The 26294-nt window shown below is 35.7% G+C and overlaps 1 protein-coding gene across 2 annotated transcripts; it reads left to right on the top strand.

Annotated features, from left to right (window-relative positions):
- Positions 1-8598, top strand: LOC109836535. Of its 2 annotated transcripts, XM_020404449.1 has the most exons (4): positions 1-1403; positions 1647-1821; positions 2445-2610; positions 8212-8598. In XM_020404449.1, the coding sequence occupies exons 1-2, from the start codon at positions 58-60 to the stop codon at positions 1798-1800; spliced, it is 1500 nt and encodes a 499-aa protein (XP_020260038.1). In that variant the 5' UTR covers positions 1-57; the 3' UTR covers positions 1801-1821; positions 2445-2610; positions 8212-8598. The 2 variants fall into 2 exon arrangements, with proteins under 2 accessions (XP_020260038.1, XP_020260039.1); XM_020404450.1 differs by lacking the exon at positions 1647-1821.

The raw sequence follows: 26294 nt of genomic DNA on the forward strand, positions 1-26294 counted from the left end.
CTTGATTTTTCACGCAGCATTCAAGAAATACGGAGGAGGAGGTGGCGGGAGAGGAGGATGAAGTGCGAGGAGATGAAGGGAGCTGAGGGGGAGAATCGGGACGGCGAGAGTTCTTTGCAGGGGAGGAGAGATGTTCTTGGGGAGGGTGATTTGGGTTTGGACAGGGTGGTGGATAATGGAAATGATTCATCGTCAGGTTATGAGAGTGGCGAGGTTCGGGATGACGATGATGATGATCTAATGGAGGGGGGTTTCTTTGAAGTTGATAGCAAAAACGGTGATGGCTTGTTGGAAGCGTATGGAGATGCTGAGGAGCCTAGTAGGCTTTGCTCGGTTGCGGTGCAAAGAAGTGGGGATGTTGACAGGGATGGAGGTTCTTCGTGCACTGTTGATTTGAGCCAGGCTATGAGTGAAGGCTGTTTGGGAAGTGATGGCGATGCGAAAATGGGTTTAGGTGATGATTTGGAGGTTAAGAGTTTGGATAGGAGGAGTGAAGGTAGGTTGGAGATGGATGTAAGTGATGATTCTAAGGGGAAAGGTTTGTGTGAAAAGAGTGAAGGTAGTATGGATATGGATATAAGTGAGGATTCAGATGGGAATGGGTTGTGCGAAGGCTTGGGTGTTGCGGAAAGTTGTTTCATAAGCAAGGATAGCGATGATCTTCTGAAAATAAATAACCTCACAAGTGTGACCTTCAAGCCAAGGACATCAGTTCATAGGACAAGCTCCAAAATCGATCAAATATTTCCAAACGAGCCCACTAAAGTTGGTGAAATTGTTTCTGAGCTTCCAAAACTGAAGGCGGAAGACGATATTCGAACTAACACCTCAAAAGGCAAAGAATCCCCTGTTTCTAGCATTATGCCTGTCCAACATATGGAAGAACCTGTGGAACAAAAATTTGAATTAGTTCAGAACCCTGGACTTTTCAGGTCATCTGTTGAGAAAGACAATGCTAACGAGGTAATCTGGTTGTTAAGGCAACCGTTGAAGCCAGAAGTCGAGAAGCTTCCAATAGATGAAGAAGTGGTTAAAGGACATGTAGCTGATCAAGAGAAACCAGTCCATAATGATTCCTCCCAAAAATTTGAACCTCAACTGAATATTAAGACACAAGCAGAAGAGCAGCTTCAAACCCCTGTCTATAAAGTTTGTGATCTTAACCTTCTACCACCTGAAATGATTGAGTCTGAGGATGATCCTGTTTTGGACCAATTTTATACTTCCATGCCTGTTTCTGAAGCTAGAAGGAACCCTTCTGTGGGCCTTGGCTGTATGATGGGTAATATGGAAAACAAAACTACAATCCACTCCTGGATCTCAGATGACAAGATGATTCCAATGGTTGATCTTGAAGATGATTCTTCAATAGTGTACGATGCTTTTGGCTCACTAAAACCTATGTGAGCTTCTTTCATATACAATCGCCTTTTTCTTTTAGCATATTGGAGAAATTTAGAAGTTTTCAATTCCGCTATATTTTAATTCATTTAGAAGCTAATCCTGTATGTTAATATTCCCTATTTATTTCTGATCTGCTGTTTAAAATTTATTATTGGCTGTTTTTCCTCCCAAATCATGTAGTTTCGGTAGTTGGCATGTATTTCTAGACATCTGATTCTCCTTTAATAATGGCCATGAAACAGGAAAGAACCTAAGTATTTGAGCATGGCACATGTCACAGAGAACAAGGACCTTCATGTTGCTTACAATGGTTGTTCTCTCGAAACTTCAGAGTTTCATCGGACTGATGTATTGTGTCTACCGCCCTCCTCTGACCTTGATAACCCACATACATGAATGGGCATTCATGGTGCAGAGGTGAATTAGCTGGAACTTATTTAAATCCTGCATTTACTTTTCGAAGTTTATGCATTACCTTCTTGCTATTCTCTTCAAATTATTCACTATTTTCTTTTTGGTGGGTATTCAATTTGCTTTTTGCTTAGTTACATGTACTAGCATTTTTACTGTGTATCTATTTGCTATCTCTGTATGGAATATGGATTTGTGCATATGCATTAACGTATATAGATCATGGAGATATGTGATCATTCTCTCTACTTTACTGGGGTTCCTAACGGTAGCGATTTAATTTATGTAGAGATTTTTATAGGTATTTGAACATAAAGTTCTGTTTCTCTAACCACTTATTTTTATGCAAGATTTTCACTTATCGATCTACTTTATAGAATCTGTTGACTTCTGGCTGCCTGCCATGAATGCTCGCTAACCTGTATGAGTATATTGTAAATTTTGTCGCTTTCGTGCCCAGCTGGTTGAATGTTTTCCTTTTAATCCTTGATTATAAAGATGAAAAATAAAGGTGTATAGCCCATTAATTCAGGGACGCCTCTGCTTTAAATGTGAAAATCAATACTCGCGTCCTCCAGCACATTCTTCATTCTGCCTAATCACTGAATTTCTTTTTCTCCCCGTTACAGGTTATGTGAAGGTTTGATTAGCTGACTAAAGCTGTTTGAAGGTGTTTCGATAGTTGCTCAATTGTGATATATTTGGGGGAGCCAGGCTTCCAGTTTCCACCTGTTGTGCCTATTTGGTTAAGAAATTAGATTAGAGGGTTGCCATCCTTATTTCCAGTTAACAAAGGTTTGTAGCAGTTGTATCAGTATCTACTGTTGTAGTTGTATTTCATATCAATTCATGGATTAAGTTTTCTTTAGTTACTTGATGGTTTTCTGGTTATAGTTCTTTCAGTACTTAACAGTTTCAACGTAGTTTCTGAATATGACATGTGTGAATTCAATACGCTTTTTCTAAGCAAAGTAGGTCATTAGCTGGTTGTTTTCCCCCAAAAGATCTGTCATGTAAAGGGATAAATTGAAGATGATGGTTATATAATGTTATGCTTATAGTTTAACCCTAAACTACTTTTAGCTCCACTCGTGTATTTAACATGTGAAGTTCTGCATTCATGTGCATTACCAACTAAGACATGTCATGCACATGCATATGCTGATTTATTCACCGATATGAATCACTCGCACTTTAGTATTTTTCCCATCAACCAGGTTTTACTTCAGTGTTTTCCCCAATTGGGATACTCTCTTGATTGTCCCTGCCCGAGTAATTTGCCACGGCATTTGCAATTTTTCTTAGAATGGCCAAATTTACTGCTTTTCTGAGTTTTTCTTTTCTTGTTTTGCTAAATTTGCAATAAGCTATTTCCTTTTTTCTGGTTGATCAATTTTATATTATTTCTTCCTCTAACAATTTACAAACCCCTACTCCTACCAAATGAATTAATTGAATAAAAAGGAAAGTTAAAAAAACTAACCTTTATCTCCCTCCCTCTTCTGCATTCCATTTTTCATTTGGTTTTTTGGGAACACATTTTCTATATCGCTTTAACTTTTGAGCATATCCAGACTAGTATTCTGCCAATTTGTTATTTAGATATCAAGAAATCCAGATTTGTAAGTGAACTTTATGGATGATCAGGTTCTCACTACTTGTGCCTAGTTTTGATATAATGCCAACGTCCTGCCAAAACATCTATAGAAAAAAGATAGTTATGCCGTAAATTTAGAGGAAGAGAAATCTGTGTGCATGTTAAGTTACTGTATATGGATAAACCATCTGTGATTTGCTGTATTATCAAGCTGAATAGGTGAAGTCAGGTTCGGTATAGGGGTACATTTATACCATAAGCAGAGATATATGCCAAATTTATGCCGTAAATTTAGAGGAAGAGAAATCCGTGTGCATGTTTTAAGTTACTGTATATGGATAAACCATCTGCGATTTGCTGTATTGTCAAGCTGAATAGGTGAAGTCAGGTTCGGTATAGGGGTACATTTATACCATAAGCAGAGATATATGCCAAATTAACCCTCTTTGTGCAGATGACGACAATGATTAGTAACAAACAGCCTTATAAGTAACCTCACTAGCTTTATAGCTTTTATATTTACAGTCGCACTTTAAGTTTCTGACTTCTTATCAGGAAAATCTCTCCCCCGTGATCTGCATACTACCATCTCGGATATACTATAGGCTTTGGTTGGAATTGCTTTCTCTCTGAGCTGCATAATGCCAGAAGAAAATTTCATCCATTTCATTGTCATTAGCTCATTTGTTAGGAGTAACTCTGTCGTAATGACAACTTACAGATCTAGCCATCTACTTCCTACGTCATATACTTCATCTCATTTCCTGGATATTGGCAGCTGCATTCTCCTTAATTTTGATGGTTCATTATTGGGACATGATTCTGACATTTGCTTTGCTAATCAATTATGTTTTTTGAAATTTAAGGCTAGCTGGTTACAAGGTTCCCCCATTCACTTTGTCACTCAATATGCACACGTCCTTTTAGCCTATCAAACATTAAACTGCGGATAAAATGGCCATTCTATCTTGGAGGAGAGTCATTGATAACCATAAGCTCCGTTAACCACGAGCATGAAAAAAATATTGGAACCTGTAGTCTCAGCAATGATCTGAGAGAACTAGTGCAGTCTTCCTTCTAATTATATGAAGACCTAGAATTTCTACAAGGTTGTTAATGCCTTAGTTAAGCAAGTGGCTTTGTAGAACTGAAATGGTATGGAGCTTTTCTTTCTCATGGAAATGAAAATGCTACGGAGAAATATGTTAACTGCAGTTAAGGGCTGATAGCAAGGTGTTTTAGTATTTGAGAGTTAATTGCTTGCTTCACTAATCAGAGTCATATGGTAGTCTTAGTATTTGAGAGTTAATTGCTTGGCATAGAAGTTTGATGGTGTGAAAATGGATACCAGTTTCATTTTACTACTACTTACTCTTGCCTAAAGTGATATGCAGAGAAAAAACTATCATTTTTTTAATCTCCAAGTAAAGCTTTTTGTGAAGATATTCAGTGAGAATATTAGCCCTGGAAGGCTTTACATTTGATTGAACTTCTCCATCTTGTGCTATTTCTTCTTTGTGATGGTTCGTATCCGAGAGTTTACTGACATCCATACATACACATGTGTATGTTCGTGCATCAGAGAATTTGAATAATTCTCTCCAATAACATAAAAAGTTTTTTTAAAACCTTTATACACCCAAATCAATCATATTTGCAAATTTATCTTCCAAGTCTATACATTTGCTAATTTATCCCCCAATTTTCCCATAGGTCTAAAGTGCCCTCCATACTTAACGTTGTTCATTTTTTAATGGTGGGAGGGGGAAATTTTAGGTAGACAACTAATAGAAGAATCAGGAATATCCTCATAATAACTTTTGTGCAGAATTTTAACTCAGTATGGTAGAACCATAGACTTGGGGACTAAATTAGTAAATATCTAGATTTATGGTGCAAATTTGCACATATGGTTGATTTGGGGGTATGTAGGTAACAAACTTAATGTAAAACATGTAACGATTGCAGATGTGATAAAGTTTTGACCTAAGTAGCATGGGCTAACACAAGACATGGTGTTGTTCATGCATCCAAAGGTTTAAACAATTATTTCAATTAATATAGGCATATAGTGATTACACATAACGTACATTTTATGACTTTGTAACAGGGGTATGAGTTGGCTCTTGAATTTTATAAAGAATGTTAGACATATCAAAACTTATGTCTTATGAGTTGCGAGTAGGTGTATTGGACACAGATATGACTTTATGATACAAGTCCCATGCCACATAGGTTTTGGCATACTACATTTTTTATGACTTTGCAAAAGCAACAAGACAGACTCTTTAACTTTTTCCAAAGTAGTTGCACATTTCTAAACTAACTATGAATTTATACAAGTCAATCCTTTTTATGAGATTTTTTGACTAAAGTACATTTATCTCAAACATGAATCATGAATAAATAATGTATTAGAAGTGTGCGATGTGTCTAAAAAGTGTAAAATAAGGGTTCTAAATTAAAATATATATTATATATTATGTAACCAAAGCATTTTACTAAGAGCATGTTTGGCAATACTAGGTTATAATCCACACGGGTCATATCCATCTGTAGATTATGAGTTTATAACCCAATTGGATTAAAAGTTTATATGTTTGATAAAGAGGGCATTTATTATCCATGTGTTTTCTGTTAAAATAAAAACCCTTAAAAGTGGGATTAGAAAGAAAATCTCATTTTTTAGGTCAAACATGTGGATTATATAATTCATAAAAAAAAAGAATCCTAGGTTCTTTTGGTGGATTATAATCCAAAATAATCCGCTCTAACATGCAGTTACCAAAAATACAGAAGTGAATTACAATCCACTTTGACCAAGTAGCCAAACATGTTATAACTTCATAAATATATCTGAGTGTCCAAGAAAGTATCTGTTTCCTACATGGACGTTAGCATGTTTGACACAGGTTCAGTTCACAGTAGGTATAGTCATGCTATACAGCTCAGAACCTTAAATCGGTTTGGCTGGTTTTAACTGCAAGCTGACCTGACCTACTAACCTAGTCGGATTTTGGCCCAATACTATGACAGATTCCGTCTCCAATAGTCTCTGTGTGTGTGCGCGCGCGCGTGTGTGCATGTCCATGTGCGTGAGTGTATGGGTAATGCCTGTATGGCACGTGGGAAATAATGGGTATGAAGTGGCGGCTCATTTGCTAAATGAGCCATCATGAGATGGGTATGAAGTGAGGCCCACCCCGGGAGTCACATCAGAAGCGTTAGTCTCACCACCTTTCATCTATTAGGAGCTCATTTATGTGTATCTGTATGTGTATGTGTATGTGTATGTGTATGTGTATGTGTATGTGTATGTGTATGTGTATGTGTATGTGTATATGTATATGTATATGTATGTGTGTGTATAAAATCTTATCTTAAGATGGACTAATTGGCTCATCAATCTCATGACTCGTACCGTACATCTTGTTCAAAACATCATCAAATGTATAAATGTATGTGGTTTTCATATGGTTTTAAGGGTTCTAGAATATGAATCAAACTAGTTTAACATGTTGATTTTTTCAGATAACTTAATAGCCGTCCCTTTTGTACATAACTAAAATGATGATATAAATTTCAAAACAAAATACTTTTTTCTACATATAGATCATGATGAGTGCAAATCACGATGGGTGGCCAATAATTGTATCAAGTTACCTGGTAGGCCATCTCACGATAAGAATCTCATCTCACCATCTCATTTGATCATTTTTTTTATATGAGTACGTGCGCGCAAATATGCATGCATGAACGTATGCATGTAGTTAAGAAGTACATGCGAGAATATCTTATCCAAGGTTTGCCTAAGTAGAATGGCCTTTTATATGGATGTTCTAATCCTGTACAATTAGGAAGTAATTGCTAAAATCAAATCACAATGGTACAAGTCTTGTTAATCTCCCTTTCCAAATGCTGTTAAGATTTCCTAGATTGCCACTTGCTCATGTAGTTGGAAGTCCACCAAGACTGGGCAGACAGCTGGCTGAGTGATTGCTCTATGCCTTTCTGATGCAGACTTTATGGTCCGAGCATCAATTGTCCCTAATGTTCTTGCTGCTCCAGTGCTTGTTCACTCGTGAGCACAAGTCTGTTGTCTTCTTCCTTCTTGTTGTTCATATTTCATAATTCTTCAAACGCTGTTGTTTCCTTTCTTCTTAGTTCCTCACTTTGTTTATGGACTTAAGGGGATACACTAATGCTATCTTATTCAAACTTTTACCTTGACTCGAATGCTCTTTTAATTGTATGTAACCATGGAACATATAGGAAATAATTCATAAATCCTAACCGGCGATGTAGAAAGTGGCAGGAGGCGCCCTTTTATTACGCGATTCAGATTGTCCAGTTTGCTGTTTGCTGATCCAAAGCTGAAAATCCACCTAGCACTGGGCAGACAGACTGGTAGGAGGTTGCATTATGTTTCACAGTTGTAGTCCTGGTCCAAAACCATGCTTTGTTTACTTGTTTTCTTGATATCACTGACATCCCAGCATCAACGCCATGCAATAGTATGAAAAATAAACCTTGAATTTTTGATAGCATGCCATCTCTTACCTTCTATCAGAACTATCTATCTAGTATCTTTGTACAATCAAATTTAATGAGGAAGTGTTGGACATATATTCTGTAGTCTATATGATTTCTAGATTGACGTTAGGCAGTAATGTAATATATCGCAATGAAATTTACTGTCAGGATCTTTTAACCTTGCAAGACTTTTGTGTTGTATTCGATTCTGATGGCAATCGCTATTAAAGAGTAACTCATGCGTGACTCGTGTCTTGTTGTTGCAGATACGCCATCAAATACTGAACTTAAAGATCTTCCAGATAAAATATAGTCGGTCTACAAGGGGATGAAAGAATATTAGCAGGCCACACATCAACAGGAATTACGTAAAGAATCTTCTTGCAAGACTCATGTAATGATGGGAAAAGATTCATCCTTGAACAGGCAAACTGGGGAAGGAAACTGATGCAGCAAAAGCTGATTTTGGGGCAGAAAGACGTCAAATTTTTTGAAACAATAGTGAGACTGAATTCTTTGGAAAGCATTTACATGTGTATTGGCTATAGTTCTTTCGCTCTTTGTAAATATATTTCTTGTAAACCTGCAAACCAGTCTGATGATGGCTAAAGAAAAATGGATCTATAAACAATCTGGTGTGTTTGAAAACTGCAGTGGGGAACTTCATAAAATTTTAAGCTACTATTCTCCTTCGCGTGTTGGATTAAGTTCTTCAGTTTGCTTTATCCGCATCATGCTGGTTATTTGCGAAGTATTTGTTACAGTCTGTTTCTTTGACTAGAGATGACTGCTATAGTCTTTGGCCAACTTTGCATATTCTACCTGTCTGTTTACAGTTGTCCCTCAACATGTGAAATTTCGATGAATTCCTGGTGAGTGTTATTGATTTGAACATGATTAGCGTTCAGTTTAGCCTGCTGGTATTCCAACCTGAAATTTCTTGCGCAACTAGATACTTTATAATGTACAACATTGACATTAATAATAGATTGAATTTTGAGAATTGCTTGTATATTACCTCAATTATAGTTGTAATCGTAATTGTCTTGCGAATATTGTAAACATTATTGGCCTACATTAAATGTATTGATAATTTTGAGGTAACGCAGTCAAAATTGAACTCCATGGCTTATTCCTACGGCATTACTTCGAGATAAAGCATGGAATTTCCTCTATTTTGTTTTTTCCTGTGTGTGTACATGTGTTATAGCCGTTTTAATGATGAAAAATAATCTCTAATCAATGGCAGACAAGTATTTCACATTATGCATAATCAAGTCAGCACCTTAAGACAACTAGGGGCTCAACTCGGTCAACTCGACACGCCGACATCTTGCGAGGACGACTCGAAAGGCGTCACATGTCGACGACCCGAAAGGCATTACGTGTCGCCCCCGGCTAAGTCGACTACTTAACCACTCCATTTGGGCGACTAATCGGCCGACAACTTGCGAGGGCGACTCAAAAGGCGGTACTTCTCGAGCACCAGAAGAGTAGAAAGGCGACGAAATGCCTCGAGCCCCTCCTACGCACTGATGACCTATCATCTCGCCATAAATGCCATTAAATTCATTATGGATGTCATCATTCCTTTGCCTCTAATAGTATTTATGACACATCGGACCATATCAGCACCGCACACCCCCGTCACTTCGTATTAAACATTGATGTGACCTCTTCTCCACTCGTCGGCCGCACCTATAAAGTTGAAGCTGACTTGGCCGCTAGCCCAATACCCGACCGAAGTTACCGTCATACCCTCCTTCCACTACTATAAAAGGAGATACTATTTTTCATTATAGGGTAAGCTTTTTCCACCATTTTCTGAATTTAAGAACTACCGCAGTTCATTTTACTTCTCTACACAAGTCACCCACTGACTTGATTGTTGGACGAACAACCGAGGAATTACACCTCGTCCTCTTACAATTTGTTACTTGTGCATGGAAGTACAGTTTGTCCAAGGACCAGATATCAGGAGAGTTGACCTCCGTCAATCTAATCTATTTTTATTTGACTGTGTAATTTCATACATCAACAATATGTTTGTGTACTCTGCAGATGTATGTATAAGCTAAATAGCAGCTAAGACAAAGTAGCTTAAGATGGTGTACGCTCTTTGGTAGTAATCTTAAGAGTGAGAAATTTTTAGATTTTATAGTGGAGCCTAAAGAGAGTTTTTGGAATATAAAATCATGAAAACTAACCTTCGCTGGGGCTCAAGAGTTTTAATATGGCGAGAAGAAATCTTAAGAAATGGTATCAGAACGGTTATGCCAAAAAAAACCTTGGGCTGGACATAATGTAGTCAGACTAATTGCTTTTAATCATATTTGTGGATCTCAAGCGAGTGTTTGTTTACGTTGAATTCTAATATTAGAAAGTATATCAATCATCGTCATGGGTTCAGGCCCACAATACTTAGGAGTTGTTTGGTTCAAGCAAAATTTAACATTTGGTGTAGATTACAAATTTTAGGATCAATAAATGATTTTTTTGTGTGTGTTTTGTGATTCCATATTGGTATTATTCTAAGAAAAATTTTGAAATGTTGAATCCCAAAAATATGAAAAGTGCCTAATTTTTAGAATTTGTCAAATCGTCTCAATTAGAAAGGGTTAGGCAAATTCCATAAATGGATATGCTTACCTCTATTTTTATATCGTTGTATTTTATTTATTTACTTTTTTTTTAGGTAACCTCACCAGAGTAAGTATATTCACTTCTTCTTCTTTTTAAGAATTTTTTATCCGATAATTTTGGGTTGAACCAAACAAAACAAGTTTTTTTTCCCTAGAAACCAACTATAAGTTAAGGTAATTATACACAAATCACCTTTCATTTCTAATTTATATAAAAACCACCTACAATTTATTCCGTTCTAATTAACCACCTGAGGCTACATATTTTTCATTAAACTCATTTCTACTCTTATTAAATCGCGTGTTTTGCACGTGCTCTCTCATCCTTAATCAGATCCTTAACCTTGACCCATAAACGAAACCTTAAACCCTTAATCAACCACATCCTAAACTAAACTCATATTAATTGCCCCCACCCACATGAGCCACCCATATAAGTTAGCCCTAAAATTAAAAAGAGAGAAATCGTAGGAGAGAGGTTGAAGTAGCTATTGTGGTTTGGAGCCCCATCCCAAAAAATTCACTCTCCCTCCATAAGTTGAGGAAGAAAAGATGTGACATCAACTTCATGAGAAGGAAAAATCATGTCAATCTTTTTCATTCTGAAGTATAGATCAAAATTGATCAAAATTTTGTTGAGATTTCTTCTTTTTTGCAAGGAACTTAATGGGTTTGTTTTGGTTTTAGTTAGGCGAGGTCTAACAGTTTAGGGTCTGGTTAAAGATGGGTTAGGATGTGTTGTGCCATAGAAATAAACGAGTGCTAATCACATTTAATTTGTTGACATGTGTCCCAAGCAGACTACACCCCAACTCAATGTGTCACGCCCTGCTTCCCAAAATGCCCGGGAATCAGAACGTGAACAAGCCCGCGACGTATTAGATCAAGGAGAGTAAATAAAAATAATCATTTCTCCTCAACCTAATACGCTAAGCGTCTAGAAATAAATATAATGCGAAGTCACATGTCCCCGATCACAATCAGCAAGAATATAATAGACAAACTCAGAATAAATATATCATATCACAAATGGGATAACTATCCACGCAATAAAATGTACCAGTTATGCTAATACGACAGATAATATACAACAGTAAAAATAATATAACAAATTGTACAAATTAATATGAAATAATAATATAACCGACAGATAATATACAACAGTAAAAATAATATAACAAATTGTACAAATTAATATGAAATAATAATATAACGTATTATATGAAAATATACGTAATAATAATAATAATACCACGTATTATTCAAAATGATACGTAATAGTGTCGGTAACACAACGTATAAATTCTAAAAAAATTCACCGCACAAAATTAATTTATAAATATTAATATCATTTAAAAAATATAAAACTTGGACTTTGAATCATAGAACAAAATTAATTTATAAATATTAATATCATTTAAAAAATATAAAACTTGGACTTTGAATCATAGAAAAATTTAGAAAATCTAGAAAATACAAATATTATTTTAAAAATAATAATTAAATATTTTAAAATACTAAAAAATTATTTTAACTAGTATCAAAATTCACGGTCCTTACATTCTAACCCCCTTAAAACAAATTCCGCCCTCGGAATTAAAATAAAAATAATATAGAAAGAACCAAATGACAGAGATATGGAACGATATCCATAAACAGAGGATGATATAAAGCAAGAAGAACACAAGGTAAAATACAAGATGTGATAGCTAAGATATTGCTATCGTATTTCAGACTCGCAACAAAGTACGAACAAATATTATGATACAAACATATTTAACTATGTGAACTTGATATGCAGTACTTATAAATATATAAGCAATCTAATCAGTATAAAGTATAAGATAAGCAATAATATAGAATCAAAACAAATAGGTACAATATAAATAAACAATTATATAATGCGAATCATACAAATAATATACACGCATTCATACAAATAATATACAAAGCAGAAACATATTAACAAAGCAGAAACATATTAAGTAAGAATAAAGTCAAGTAAGAACAATAAATCTAAAGAAAACACAAAAATAAGTCAAATAAAATAGAAACAGACAGAAACATAAACAACATAATAAGAAAATTTGAAAAATCTAAAATACATAACAGTTTAAACAAAACATAATAGCAGGGTTTAACAATGGTTAATGAAAAATACAATCAATACAGGTTCAAACTAAAGATATTAAATACACAATGTAAAATATAAAATCAATAAAAACGAGTAAACGAGCGAAAACGAACATCAACAGGATCTATAACAAAATAGAATGATATAATAATAAGTATAAATCAAAGATAATAGGAAAAAAAATCATAAAGCAATTAGAATAATAGTACATACAAAATAAACACAAATAAAGGAAAATATATTTAATTGATGGAATGATGAAAAGTAATCTAAAACATAGAAAAGATATAAGGACAGTCAAGTATAAATAGTTAAACACAATTATTAAAACAATTATACAATTCAATAATCATGTAAAGCAATATACAAAATTTAGCAGATAAATAATTCATTACAAAAATATTAGGAATTTACAATTATATACACAAAAATTAGAATACGTCAAATAATATAATTATGTAAAAATAAGTAGCACAATGCAAGTGGAATATTAGAAGGTAATTGAACATAAACCGAAAGGATATGATATACAAAACAATTACAAAATAGACAATCATGAAAAGACAAAGTGATATGACACAACAACATATAAGAAAATGAATTATATGCAGCATATCATATCAAAAATAAAATAAATAATTATAGACGTGTCTCGGAGCAATAATTATTGAAAACACACACTTATGGAAATATTATGACTAAATAAATGAAGTAGACAAACCTAAACAAAGAACAGAATATAAAGTAAGCATTAGAATGAATAAAAAAAACTATATATAGAAGATAAATTAACAAACATGAACAAAACTATAAAAAAGATGAAATGTTTGATAAATTAAATCAAACAATGATGATACATGTAATTGGAAGTAAAGAATGAAATAAAATATATTAAATAAAACTATTTTATACGTAATAAAACAAGCTAGCAAGTTAATAATACACTTATAATATAATATACAATAGTAGACAACGATAATATAAAATGACTGAAATATATTAAAACACGATAATAACGCAATATTACTAGAAAGTACAAGATATAAGACAAGAATGCAGAACAATCCGGTAGAAGGACAATAAAGATTATAATAAGGTATACAGAACATACATAATCAGAATTAAAAATAACATTAAGAAATAAACATAGATAGAAACACATCAATACATATAGACAAAAAACAGATGCAAATCATAATAACAATCAATAGCCGAATAAAATGATACACAATAATTACTAACATACAAACAGTTATATAACACAAAGTAAATAATACCAAATCATAGTTAGGTTCAAAGAAACACAAATAAAATCAAAGTCTAAAAATAAAAGATATAAAAGCAAAAGGAATAAACAAGATTCAGAAACATATGATGTATATAACAAATATAAGCATTATGTATAATAAGCGTTAAAAATGAAAACACATATATAATAATAAGCATATAAAAGTCTGTATACTCATGGTACTAATCATTCTAACAAAAATAAATTTTGATGGAAAGAATCACAAAATATTATATGATAAAATAGACATAAGAGTAAACATATGATTCAAAATAAATATATTATATAAAACATAATAAGAAGAACATAATTATATATTCGACAAACAATATGATAAATTAGAAGTATTAGTAATATTCATAATATAAACAAGATATAACAACAATAATCATCACTGTATAAAATCAATTTAGACATAGTAGTATATTGTGTAGTAGTCAAAAATCACATAAATACAATCAGCGTAATATACATAAATAAAATGTATAATACATAAAACATGAACTATGAAAGATAAAATAGATTTATAAACAATTAAAAACATACAATATAATACTGTATTTGATATATAAAATAATATAATAAATAATACAAAATTCAATACAATCAAACGGTACACAAGTCAAATCAAAGAAAATATAGTGTAAAATAATAACATATAAAGTAATGACCGGCACGATAGAGGAGTTATACAAAGAGAGCGTAAGCGCGAAGCGATGAGACAAGAACCCTGAAAAACTCCGTAGTCAAAGAGTGATAAGATAGGGACGAAACAAAATCTATCAAGGAAATGGAATAAGGGCTCAAGAATAGTCTCACGGATGAAATATGATATGTATCTAAATTGTCTATTATATTCTTACTAGTGATGACTCGGGACCGTGACCTGCATGGGCCACCACTAAAACCTGTCACGCCCCGCTGATGACTCGGGACCGTGACCTGCATGGGCCACCACTAAAACCTGTCACGCCCCGCTTCCCAAAATACTCGGGAATCGGAACGTAAACAAGCCCGCGACGTATTAGATCAAGGAGAGTAAATAAAAATAACCATTTCTCCTCAACCTAATATGCTAAGCGTCTAGAAATAAATACAATGCGAAGTCACAGGTCACCGATCACAATCAGCAAGAATATAATAGACAAACTCAGAATAAATATATCATATCACAAATGGGATAACTATCCACGTAATAAAACGTACCAGTTATGCTAATACGACAGATAATGTAACAACCGTAATTTTCGATACATATTTAAATGAATTTCTAGTATTTAAAATATTAAATTTTATTTTATTAATATTTTTCCCAAATTTCTAAAATTTCTACGATTAAGATATATATGTAAATAATCTTGTGTTTGCTAAATATTAAATATTAGTTATGGTGAATATTTAAAAAAAAAAAAACTATTATTGGTTATTGATATTATCTATCTTGTTATTATTAATGTAATTCTGAGCATAGAACATTAGCATATAAATATATAAATAATTGGTTGTTAACTTATTATTCAGTTGATTATTATTGTTAATATAATTACTCTTATTTAGTATAAATAATATATTCCATATTTTCTCTCTCCATATATTTTGTCAATCTTCCACGTATCTAAATCCTATCAATTATGCACAAAATCTTCCCTATCTTTCAAATCTCAAAATTTTCCCCATAATCAAATCTTTTCTCTCTCCAAAGTTTTTTAAATCACAGCCAAATCTTTTATCTCCCGTACTCCCACTATAAAGATATACATATAATACCTAACCCTAACCTAACCTATGTATATATAGGTTCTCTTCTCTTTTCTTCACGTGAACAACCCAGCAGTCACCCTCATCCTTCTCTCTTTTTCCTTCGTTCCCAGAGAGCGCCGCCAACCCATCTCCTCCCTTTCTCCCCCTCGTTTGCTCCTACCGCCCCTCTCTCCTCGTCGTCCCCACCTCCGACGAACGCCGCCGTCCTCCGTCTAGCTCCGCACCGCCGACCGGCTTTCGCGCCACAGCCGCTCGCCCTGTCCTCGTCCTATAATTTACTGTTGGGTCGACCTTGGATCCACGGTAATCTTATAGTCCCGTCAACTCTTCACCAATGCCTCAAATATGTGGACACAAATAATGAAGTCAAGACGGTGGTCGCGGATAAGCAACCGTTTAAGGGATTGGAGAATTACTTCACCGATTCCCTTTTATACGGCGCTGAATCCGATACTGAACCATCGGCCCAAGGGACGGACAGCGGAGATGAAGCTGATACCGAAGCTGGGTTTGATTATGATGGTGGTTTTGTACTTAATGACATTGTACCCATTGTAATCAATCTTGACGATGATGAATCATCGGAAAGTAGTTGTAATTGGCAACTTGCCGAAGAACTATCAATAAATGATGATTTAGAGTACTCGATGTGTCTTGATAATGTCACTAAAGAGCTATATGCTAACCCTGACTTGTATATGCCACTTCAATCATTTTGTCTGACGAAAAAACAGGTACATGATACGTGCGGAGCAACACTTGTCATTCCCGGGGATAGGGGGGGTGGAAAGGAAGTCGTCTACGGTAAAGGAAGAAAATCTCCGATACCCGACCACTTCTTGGAAGAGGAAGACGATGAAGATAAACCTGCTCCTCATCTATTTAGATATAACGCAAAAGCGCGCGATCTAATGGAGAAGTATGGATATGACTTCACACTCGGAGAAGGTCTTTGCTTTGGTCGAGGTCCACGAGTTCCACCTCGAATGGCCTATGTACCAAAAGGAAAACCTGACGACTATTATCGCCATAAAAGAGGTTTAGGCTATATCTCCTCATCCGACGACGAATGTTGCTGGCAAGTCATTGATCAAATTGCTAACAAAGCTAGAACCGGGTACTCTTCTGATTCTTCAGCTTGGGATTCCGACACTAGTATCGGTGAAATGTTCAAAAAGTTGATGTCGAACATGGTTACGGTCGATCCTACCACAATAGAGGAGGACGATCAGATGCCGACTTGGGAAGATCCTTGGGTTCATCACCTAAACATGCAGTATGGCGATAGGTTTGAGCAAAGGGAGCCTCCTACCGAGGATCAAGTACTCCAGGTGAATATGGGTAGCGAAGATAATCCGAAGCATATATTCATTAGTGACGGCCTCCCGCCGAGTGAGAAAGAAGAATTGATCTCTCTTATCAGGGAGTACATCGATGTGTTTGCGTGGAATTACGAAGACATGCCAGGACTCGATCCGAACGTGGCAGTACATCGTCTTAATATTAAACCGGATGTCAAACCTGTCAAACAACAACAAAGGTGGTTTCGTCCTTTTCCTGTTAGTATTTCTATTGTTATAGTATGGGTCGTCAGACCGTTTTATTGTTCATGTGAGATCTTGCCGAGTGCCATGCACCCTGACGTACACCTGTTTTCTCTGGTGTGCGTCAGACTTAGGAGACGAACAGGTTCAGTTCGACGATGCAGCCGAGCCAGTGTATGCTCAGCCGGAATGTCCTTCGGATGGAGTGGAAGATCAACCTGAAGCCTAGACATGTTTTTCTTTTCTGCAGTAGCTGATAAACATTAGAACTCTTTATAGTATTGTCTTAGTTTGATGATGGATTTAGTTATTTTACCAGTATTATTCTTTTATCATAGACTATGTGTTTTTATTCCTAGTAGGACCATTTTTGTAATAAGGGCACGTTTGACCCATATTTTTATGTCTGGGATGATTTACTATGGATGATATGTTTATTTCTTATTCTGGATTGTCTTTATATTCTTGCTATTGTGATCGGGGACCTGTGATTGAGATTTATGTATTTGACGCTTAGCGTATTAGGTTGAGAAGAAAGAAAACGGAGAGAAAAAAAAAATATATAGTGTATATTTCTTCTCAATCTAATACGTCGCGGGCTTGTTCACGTTCCGATTCCTGAGTATTTTGGGAAGCGGGGCGTGACAGATAATATACAACAGTAAAAATAATATAACAAATTGTACAAATTAATATGAAATAATAATATAACGTATTATATGAAAATATACGTAATAATAATAATAATACCATGTATTATTCAAAATGATACATAATGGTGTCGGTAACACAACGTATAAATTCTAAAAAAATTCATCGCACAAAATTAATTTATAAATATTAATATCATTTAAAAAATATAAAACTTGGACTTTGAATCATAGAAAAATCTAGAAAATCTAGAAAATACAAATATTATTTTAAAAATAATAATTAAATATTTTAAAATACTAAAAAATTATTTTAACTAGTATCAAAATTCACGGTCCTTACACAATGCAAACAGACCAAAAGAAGAGTCATCCCTTCTCGCCAGGCCGAGACAGACGTCCCTTCTCGCCAGGCCAAGACGGACATCGCTTCTTGCCAGTCCAAGTCATTCCTTCTCGCCAGGCCGAGTCATCCCTGCTCCCCAGGCCAAGTCTCCCTGCTCGCCAGGAGGCATCCCTTCTCGTCAAGTCGAGCCGTCCCTTCTCGCCAGGTCGAGCTCTCCCTTCTCGCCAGGTCGAGTCGTCTATGCTCGTCGGGCTGAGTCTTCCCTTTTCGCCTGGTCGAGTCATCCATTCTCGCCAGGCCGAGTCGTCCCTTCTCGCCAAGAGGTGTCCCTTCTCGCTAAGCCAAGTCGTCCCTTCTCATCAAGCCGAGTGGACAACTTGTAAGGCCCACTAAAAAGGCAGTACTTATCATCCCTTCTTACCAGAAGGCATCCATTCTCGCCAGGCCGAGTCGTCCCTTCTTACCAGACCGAGTCATCCCTTCTTGTCAGTCTGAGACAAGCGTCCCTTCTCGTCAGGTCGAGTCGTCTCTTCTCGCCAAGAGGCGTCCCTTCTCGCCAGGCCAAGTTGTCCATTCTCACCAGGCTGAGATAGACATCCCTTCTCCCCATGCCGAATCATCCCTTCTCCCCGGGCCAAGTCGACCCTTCTCCCCAGACCGAGTTGAAAGGCAGTCATCCTCGAGCTCTACACCAACAACTAGCCACCATCACATTAAATGCATTGTCAGAGTCATCATTGCTTTAGTCTTTCATAACATTTATGACTCATCAGGCTCCATCAGCATCATGCTTCCTCTATCAGCATCACATTGATTACAAAGGTAACTCATGTCACCTACAGCCGACACATGTAAAGTAACTACTGACTAAGCATTATGTTTAGACTCGATCAAAATTATAAAATTGTCCATTTGTACCTACTATAAATAGAGGGACTGTCTGAAGCACATGGGTAAGCAATCTCTTGTGAAAAAAATACGCTATCTCCATATTACTTCTCCACTCAAGCTCAAATACGGACTTGATTGTCGGAGGGATCATCAGAGAACCCAACTCCGGTCCTCTAACGTGTTGCGGTTTTCTAGGAAGAACAACAGTCTATTGGGAGATCAACCATCAAAGGAGATCAAGAGATCCTGACACCTCCATAGTCCACACATAAACCCTATGTTTGATAACTAACATCAACAGGATGTGAGCACGTGCAAAACACGAGATTGTAAGGATAGAAATGAGTTTAATGAAAAATATGTGGGCCTAGGTTGTTAAATAGAATAGAAATACAAATTGTAGGTGGTTTCCATATAAATTAGAAATGAAAGGTGGTTTGTGTATAAGTATCGTAACTTAAAGGTGGTTTATAGGAAACCAACAAAATATTACAAATTTTAGGATTTGATTTCCTATAATAATGTTGAATGAAACAAAATATTAGAAATCCTAAAGCATGTATAAGCCCTTATGTTTTTGGAAATTCTCCATAAGATTACAAATCCTGAAATTTTGACATTTGAACCAAACAGCTCTAAAAGTATGAATCTGATTATTGGGCACTTCATTTTAGTTTTTTTTTTTGCTTTTCTTTTTCACTAAAGCTACCCTTTACTAATCTATAAAAGGTTACTTAATACACAATCTCAAATCTTTTGAAACTTACAAATAAATTTGTAAATTACATTTTTAGAAAAGAATTAACAATCAATCAATTGTAATTGATTTGGCATTCCTTAGTAGACAGAGACAATAGTTTCTGAAAAAAAAAACCTCTATTTTTTTTACCATTATTGAATATATATACATGCAAATACATAATATTAAAATTATCAAAAAAAATCCATCACAAAAAATTATTAAAAGACATAAAACTCACGATAATTTAATTTTCTAGAATACCCGAGGCACTGTGTTCAGAGGTGCTCCTCAGCCACGCCTAGGAGTTTGATATCATTATCCAAAGGACGGTGAGAAAGTTCCCTCACCAAACCAAACTGAAAAAAAGGATTCTCATAGATTTTTGGAGGAAAAAAAACATCCACCTAACTTTTTTTTTACTTAGGGGCTGTTTGTTTCGTTTCCTTGATATAGGGAAATACATTTCCATGTACAAAAACGCAAGTTTTGAGTTTTCCAAACTTTTCCAAGAAATAGATTGTTTCGCTTTGGATCGCACATAAAAAATGGTGGGAAACCAATGTAATTACTTTTCTTGTGTTTGGTTCGCATGAAAAAAAAGGGAAAACTTTTATTGATGTGACATTTCCCACTTTTCTTGTGTTTGGTTCGTTTTGAAATTTGTAGGGAAAAGTGTTTATAATCACCATGGTAAGATTACCCCCACTACATACAAATTTTTTTGTGCTCCTATTATGAGGTAATCTTAATCATATAAAAGTTCGAATTTTCCTGTTTGAGATTGGAAAAATCACACGAATCCTGTAATAACCTGATTATTTATAAATTTATGTAGTACATACCCGAATTACCCAAAAATTCTGCTGAAACCTATAAAAACATATAAAGAATCTGAATAGCCATAAATATTTATATAACATAGCCAATTGCATCAAAACGAATTATTTATGCATGTTGATGAGCTATATGTGCAAAAAACCATGCTTGAAATTAATTCCAAACGATATAAAACCAAGCTCCACATAAAAAATGCCATCATATTTATACAAGTTTTTTGTATCATGCCAGTTTACTTGGCTATTTTGTTGAAGTTACAACAATCTGAACAGGCTCACAACCAAGCTCCACAACCAAGCTCACAAGCAGCAAACCAAACCTCTGAATAGGCAGAGATGCTTACTGAAATCCGAAAACTACACTCAAGGATATCATCAAGTGCACGTTCAGATCCATGACGTCTACAGTAGTCTATAAGAAGCACGACCTGCAATGGAAAAAGATATAAGAGGCATCAACACCACCAACAGGCTATATGTAAATGCAAAATGAAAAAAATAATAAACTAAAAGGAGAAGAAAGCATAAGAGGTCCATATCTTCACTTCTTATTCTTTGTATATTTTTTTCTTGCTTCTAGAACAGCAGCAACAACAACACCACTTTGGCCAACAATTGCAAGTCCTTGTAGGGGGATTTTTTCGTCTTTGTTGCATCGTTGCCATAGAGAGCTTGCCAACCAACATATAGAACCAACATATGCACACAAAAACGGAGCACAAAATACCCAAATAACAGCATATAGAACCAACATGTGCACACAAAAAGTCGAGCACAAAATACCCACTGTCCAACCAATTTAACCAACATGCGCACACCAACAACATCAAGTACCAACCAACAATATCAAGTAATCAGCATTTGGTTATTGATTATGGATGAGGGCTCAGAACTGGGTCAATATCATCATTGTTAGCCTCCAGTGCAAATATCAAACGATATTGCAGGTGGCTAATCTCAGGAATTTTGACATTCATCATTGCCTAAGGGGCTGTTTGGTTTATTTCCTGTTTGGTTTATTTCCTATATATAGGGAAATGCATGACAATGTACAAAAATATCATCATTGTTAGCCTCCAGTGCAATATCAATAGATACTGTAGGTTGCTACTCTCAGATAAATTGAAAAGCATCATATCCTAATTTGAACCCCTGTAAACAATATCATCCAAATAAAATCCAGCCAAAACAAGCACAACCAAGCTCACAACCAGGCATCAACACCAGGCCTCAACACCAGCCACCCACATCGCCCAGTTCATGAAAATTGGGTATGAACTGAGTTAGAAAATTGGGTATGAACTGAGTTATAAAATGATGTATCAATAAGCCAACAAAATCAAGAATGCAGCCAAAAACACCAACAGGCAAGTAGGCAACAACAACCCAGCAGATCAAACCCAACAGGCATCAACAAAACCAACAGGCATCAAAACCACCACCAACACAAATTTGCCTCAACACCAGGCATCAACACTAACCTTGCCTCAACCCCAGTTCCTGAATTTGTGTATGAACTGAGTATAAAAATTGGGTATGAACTGAGTTTGGATACTAAAACTTATGAAAACAAATAAAATGATGTATCAATCAGCCAACAAAATCAAGAATGCAGCCAAAAACACCAACAGGCAAGTAGGCAACAACAACCCAGCAGAAAAAACCCAACAGGCATCAACAAAACCAATAGGCATCAAAACCACCACCAACACAAACTTGTCTCAACACCAGGCATCAACACCAACCTTGCCTCACCCCAGTTCATGAAATTGTGTATGAACTGAGTATAAAAATTGTGTATGAACTGAGTTTGGATACTAGAACTTATGAAAACAAATAAAATGATGTATCATTCAGCCAACTAAATCAAGAATGCAGCCAAATACACCAACAGGCAAGTAGGCAACAACAACCCAGCAGAAAAAAACCAACAGGCATCAGCAAAACCAACAGGCTTCAAAACCACAACCAACACAAACAGGCATCAACACCATCCTTGCCTCAACCCCAGTTCATGAGATTGTGTATGAACTGAGTTAGAAAATTGGGTATGAACTGAGTTTGGATACTAGAAATTATGGACACAATTAAAATGATGCACCAACCAGCCAACAAAATAAAGAATGCAGCCAAATACACCAACAGACAAGTAGGCAACAACAATCTAGCAGAAAAAACCCAACAGTCATCAATATCACCAACAGAAATAACATCATATGTAACAACAGTTAAATGGGCTCAGAATCTAGTCAATATCATCATTGTTAGCCATCCAGTGCAATATCAAGTGATATTGCAGGTTGCTAATCTCAGAAATTCTGACAATCATCATAGCCTAAAGTAAATACATTTCCCACGTGTTATTATAAGCAAGTTAAATAACATCATATGTAACAAAAATAACATCATCTCCAATGTGTTATTATAAGCAATTGAAATAACATCATATGTAAGTGAAATAACATCATATGTAACAACAACCCAGCAGTAAAAAAACCAGACTTTCATCAACACCAGACCTCAACACCAGGCAAGTAGGCAACAACAACCCAGCAGTAAAACCGTGCATCAGGCAAAACTAACAGGCATCAACCGTGCATCAGCAAAACTCAAGAATGCAGCCAAAAACCGTGCATCAGGCAAGTAGGCAACAACCCAGCAGTAAAAAAACCAACAGGCAGCAAATAAACCAACAGGCATCAAATAAACCACCAACACCAACAGGCATCAACACCAGACATCAACACCAGTCAACAACAACCCCAATTTTGTATGAACTGAGTAGGCAACAACAATCCAGCAGAAAAATTCCAACAGCCAGCAGAAAAAAACCAGCATCACATGAATACCAACAGGCAGCAAATAAACCAACAGGCATCAAATAAACCACCAACACCAACAGGCATCAACACCAGACATCAACACCAGTCAACAACAACCCCAATTTTGTATGAACTGAGTAGGCAACAACAATCCAGCAGAAAAATTCCAACAGCCAGCAGAAAAAAACCAACAGGCATGAATACCACCAACAACACTAACAGGCATCAACACCACCAATAGGCATCATTGTTTAACTAATTATGGATGAAGGCTCAGAATTTGGTCAAAATCATCATTGTTAGCCATCCAGTACAATATCAATAGATATTGCAGGTTGCTAATCTCAGAAAATCTGACAATCATCATAGCCTAAATTGATGCAAACCAAAATGAATAGGGCTGAGGGCTGAGGGCTCATAATATGGTCAAAATCATCATTGTTAGCCATCCAGTACAATATCAATAGATATTGCAGGTTGCAAATCTCAGATATTATGACAATAATCATAGCCTATATGTAAAAAAGTCACCAAGGTTAGGGCTGGTCATGAAAACTTACTACACAAAATACCCTATTTCATAGCCATCCAGTACAATGCCAGCACATTGTAGGTTGCTTGCATCTTAAAAAAATGTATAGTGACTTATTAATATCCTGCAGTCACAAGTTTAATTTAAAGGTTAGTACACCACAATATTCACAGTATGAAAGATAATATTAAAAAATGAAAGCAAATAACTACTTAATAAAATATAAATATAATATTAGTCATTGTCATACGATTCGACAACCACAAAACTAAACATCATTTTAAAAAAGTATTGTCTATGAACACAAACAGACAAAAGTCTTCAACCATAATTAAAAAAGTTTTCAAACAACAAAAGTGCTTAAGTGAGAATCATAAACTAACAAACACACCCAGATCTAAATGTCTTCAATCCTCTTTGTTGAGAAATGCCTCTATCATCTCCTTTTGACCATCCGAAGATATGCCCATAAATAGTCTAGATTCATGCTCATTCATAAAGAGGTGACGATAGTATGTATCTAACTTAGCATTAGTAAAGTCATGTGAATGAGCATATAGGACCGTGGATAACTTCTCGGTCCAATGCATATTCACACACTTCATGTTTGTGCTAAATACATCTATCTTATCCACCATCTTTAGCATGATCTCACTATCTAGGTTGGTCTTACGAGCCTTTACCTTGGCGGAGGATGACTTAGCTTTAGAACTTGATATTTTGGATGCTTCCTTAGGTGGAGGAGTGTCCTCGTCATCTACAATGTGTACTTGAGTAGATTGGGGAGAATGCATTGGTGAGTTCGCCTCATCTCCAAGATTTATGGTCTCACTACGACTAAACTTTTTCCAAGCATCATTAGCAAATTGACCTGTGGCTTGATCATCACCGATGATAAGGGCAAGATCATCATAATGCCTTAATGGTTTATTGACATATTGTCTAAGCTTCGCATTCTTAAAGCTCTTGTCCTGAAACAGTATAATTTAATTAATTACAAAAATTGCTTAAAATGGAAAATAAATATATTCTTTAACCAGACTTTATTTACCTCAATCCACCTATCCAAACATTCAGGATCCATAATGACAGTCTTCGTACTATCATCCCATCCAGCACCACTAAGATTACGACAAGTTTCCATATCACGAAATCGTGTTCGTAGAGTTTTGATGCGGTGCATGACATTATCCCACTTAAAAACTGTGTTGAACTTTTCATTAATGTGTTGAGAAGCCATATGAAATGCGGTTCTCTTAAAGCTTTTGTCGGGTTTGTATCCCTTTCTTACCAAGTCGGCAAGAAATGGAATGAGCTCATCATCATAACGGGAATCCCAAAACAAATGTTTGTTGCCTTGAGAACCACCTACTTCACCATTTTTGGAGGATGTGGTGTTTTTCCTCTTCTTCTTTGGATTTGGCGATGTTTCTACCCCTTCTTCTATGAGGTCCCGTTTGGAACCTGATTCGGGAGTTGATCCATTACCACTAGTGTGTGAAAGCTGCACCCCACTCAGATTAGGACTGTGAAATTGTGGAGGCAAAGTGGGTGAATTGAGCATGTTCGAATATGGCCCCATATTATGGTGCATTGGAAAGTAGCTGCTATCATGGAATGGCATGTTCGGGAATGCTTGAGGTGGTTGTACAAAGTACGACTGCTGAAATGGAAAATACCCATCACCGTGATGCACAGACTGAGGGGGTTGAGATGGTTGGGAAGGTGAAGGAACGACCCCCTTGCCTTTTTGATTATCTCTCCCACTCAATGAAGTATTATCAGCCATTGCTAATTAAATAGAAAAAGTTAGATGAAATAAGTACAACATGAATAAAAACTGAATGACATTAATGGAAATAGAGTTATTGAGTACATATATGAACATAAATAGAACAAAAATAAAAATCAAGTCTCTGTGATTACACCATGATTATACATATCACAGTAGTCAAATAAAAATCAAGTCTCTGTGATTACACCATGATTATACATATCACAGTAGTCCACCCACATCGCCCAAGCAATGTCATCCCTAAGAGTCTTCCACTCATTTCTTGATTCAGTTTGCTCTCTTTGGGTTTGATTTTGAGTAAAATCAACTAAATTAGTGTCATTCTCGAAAGCCACTTCGCTATCAATGTCTTCATTAATTTCATCA

Source organism: Asparagus officinalis, chromosome 4, assembly GCF_001876935.1.
Source record: "Asparagus officinalis chromosome 4, Aspof.V1, whole genome shotgun sequence".
Lineage (NCBI taxonomy): Eukaryota > Viridiplantae > Streptophyta > Magnoliopsida > Asparagales > Asparagaceae > Asparagus > Asparagus officinalis.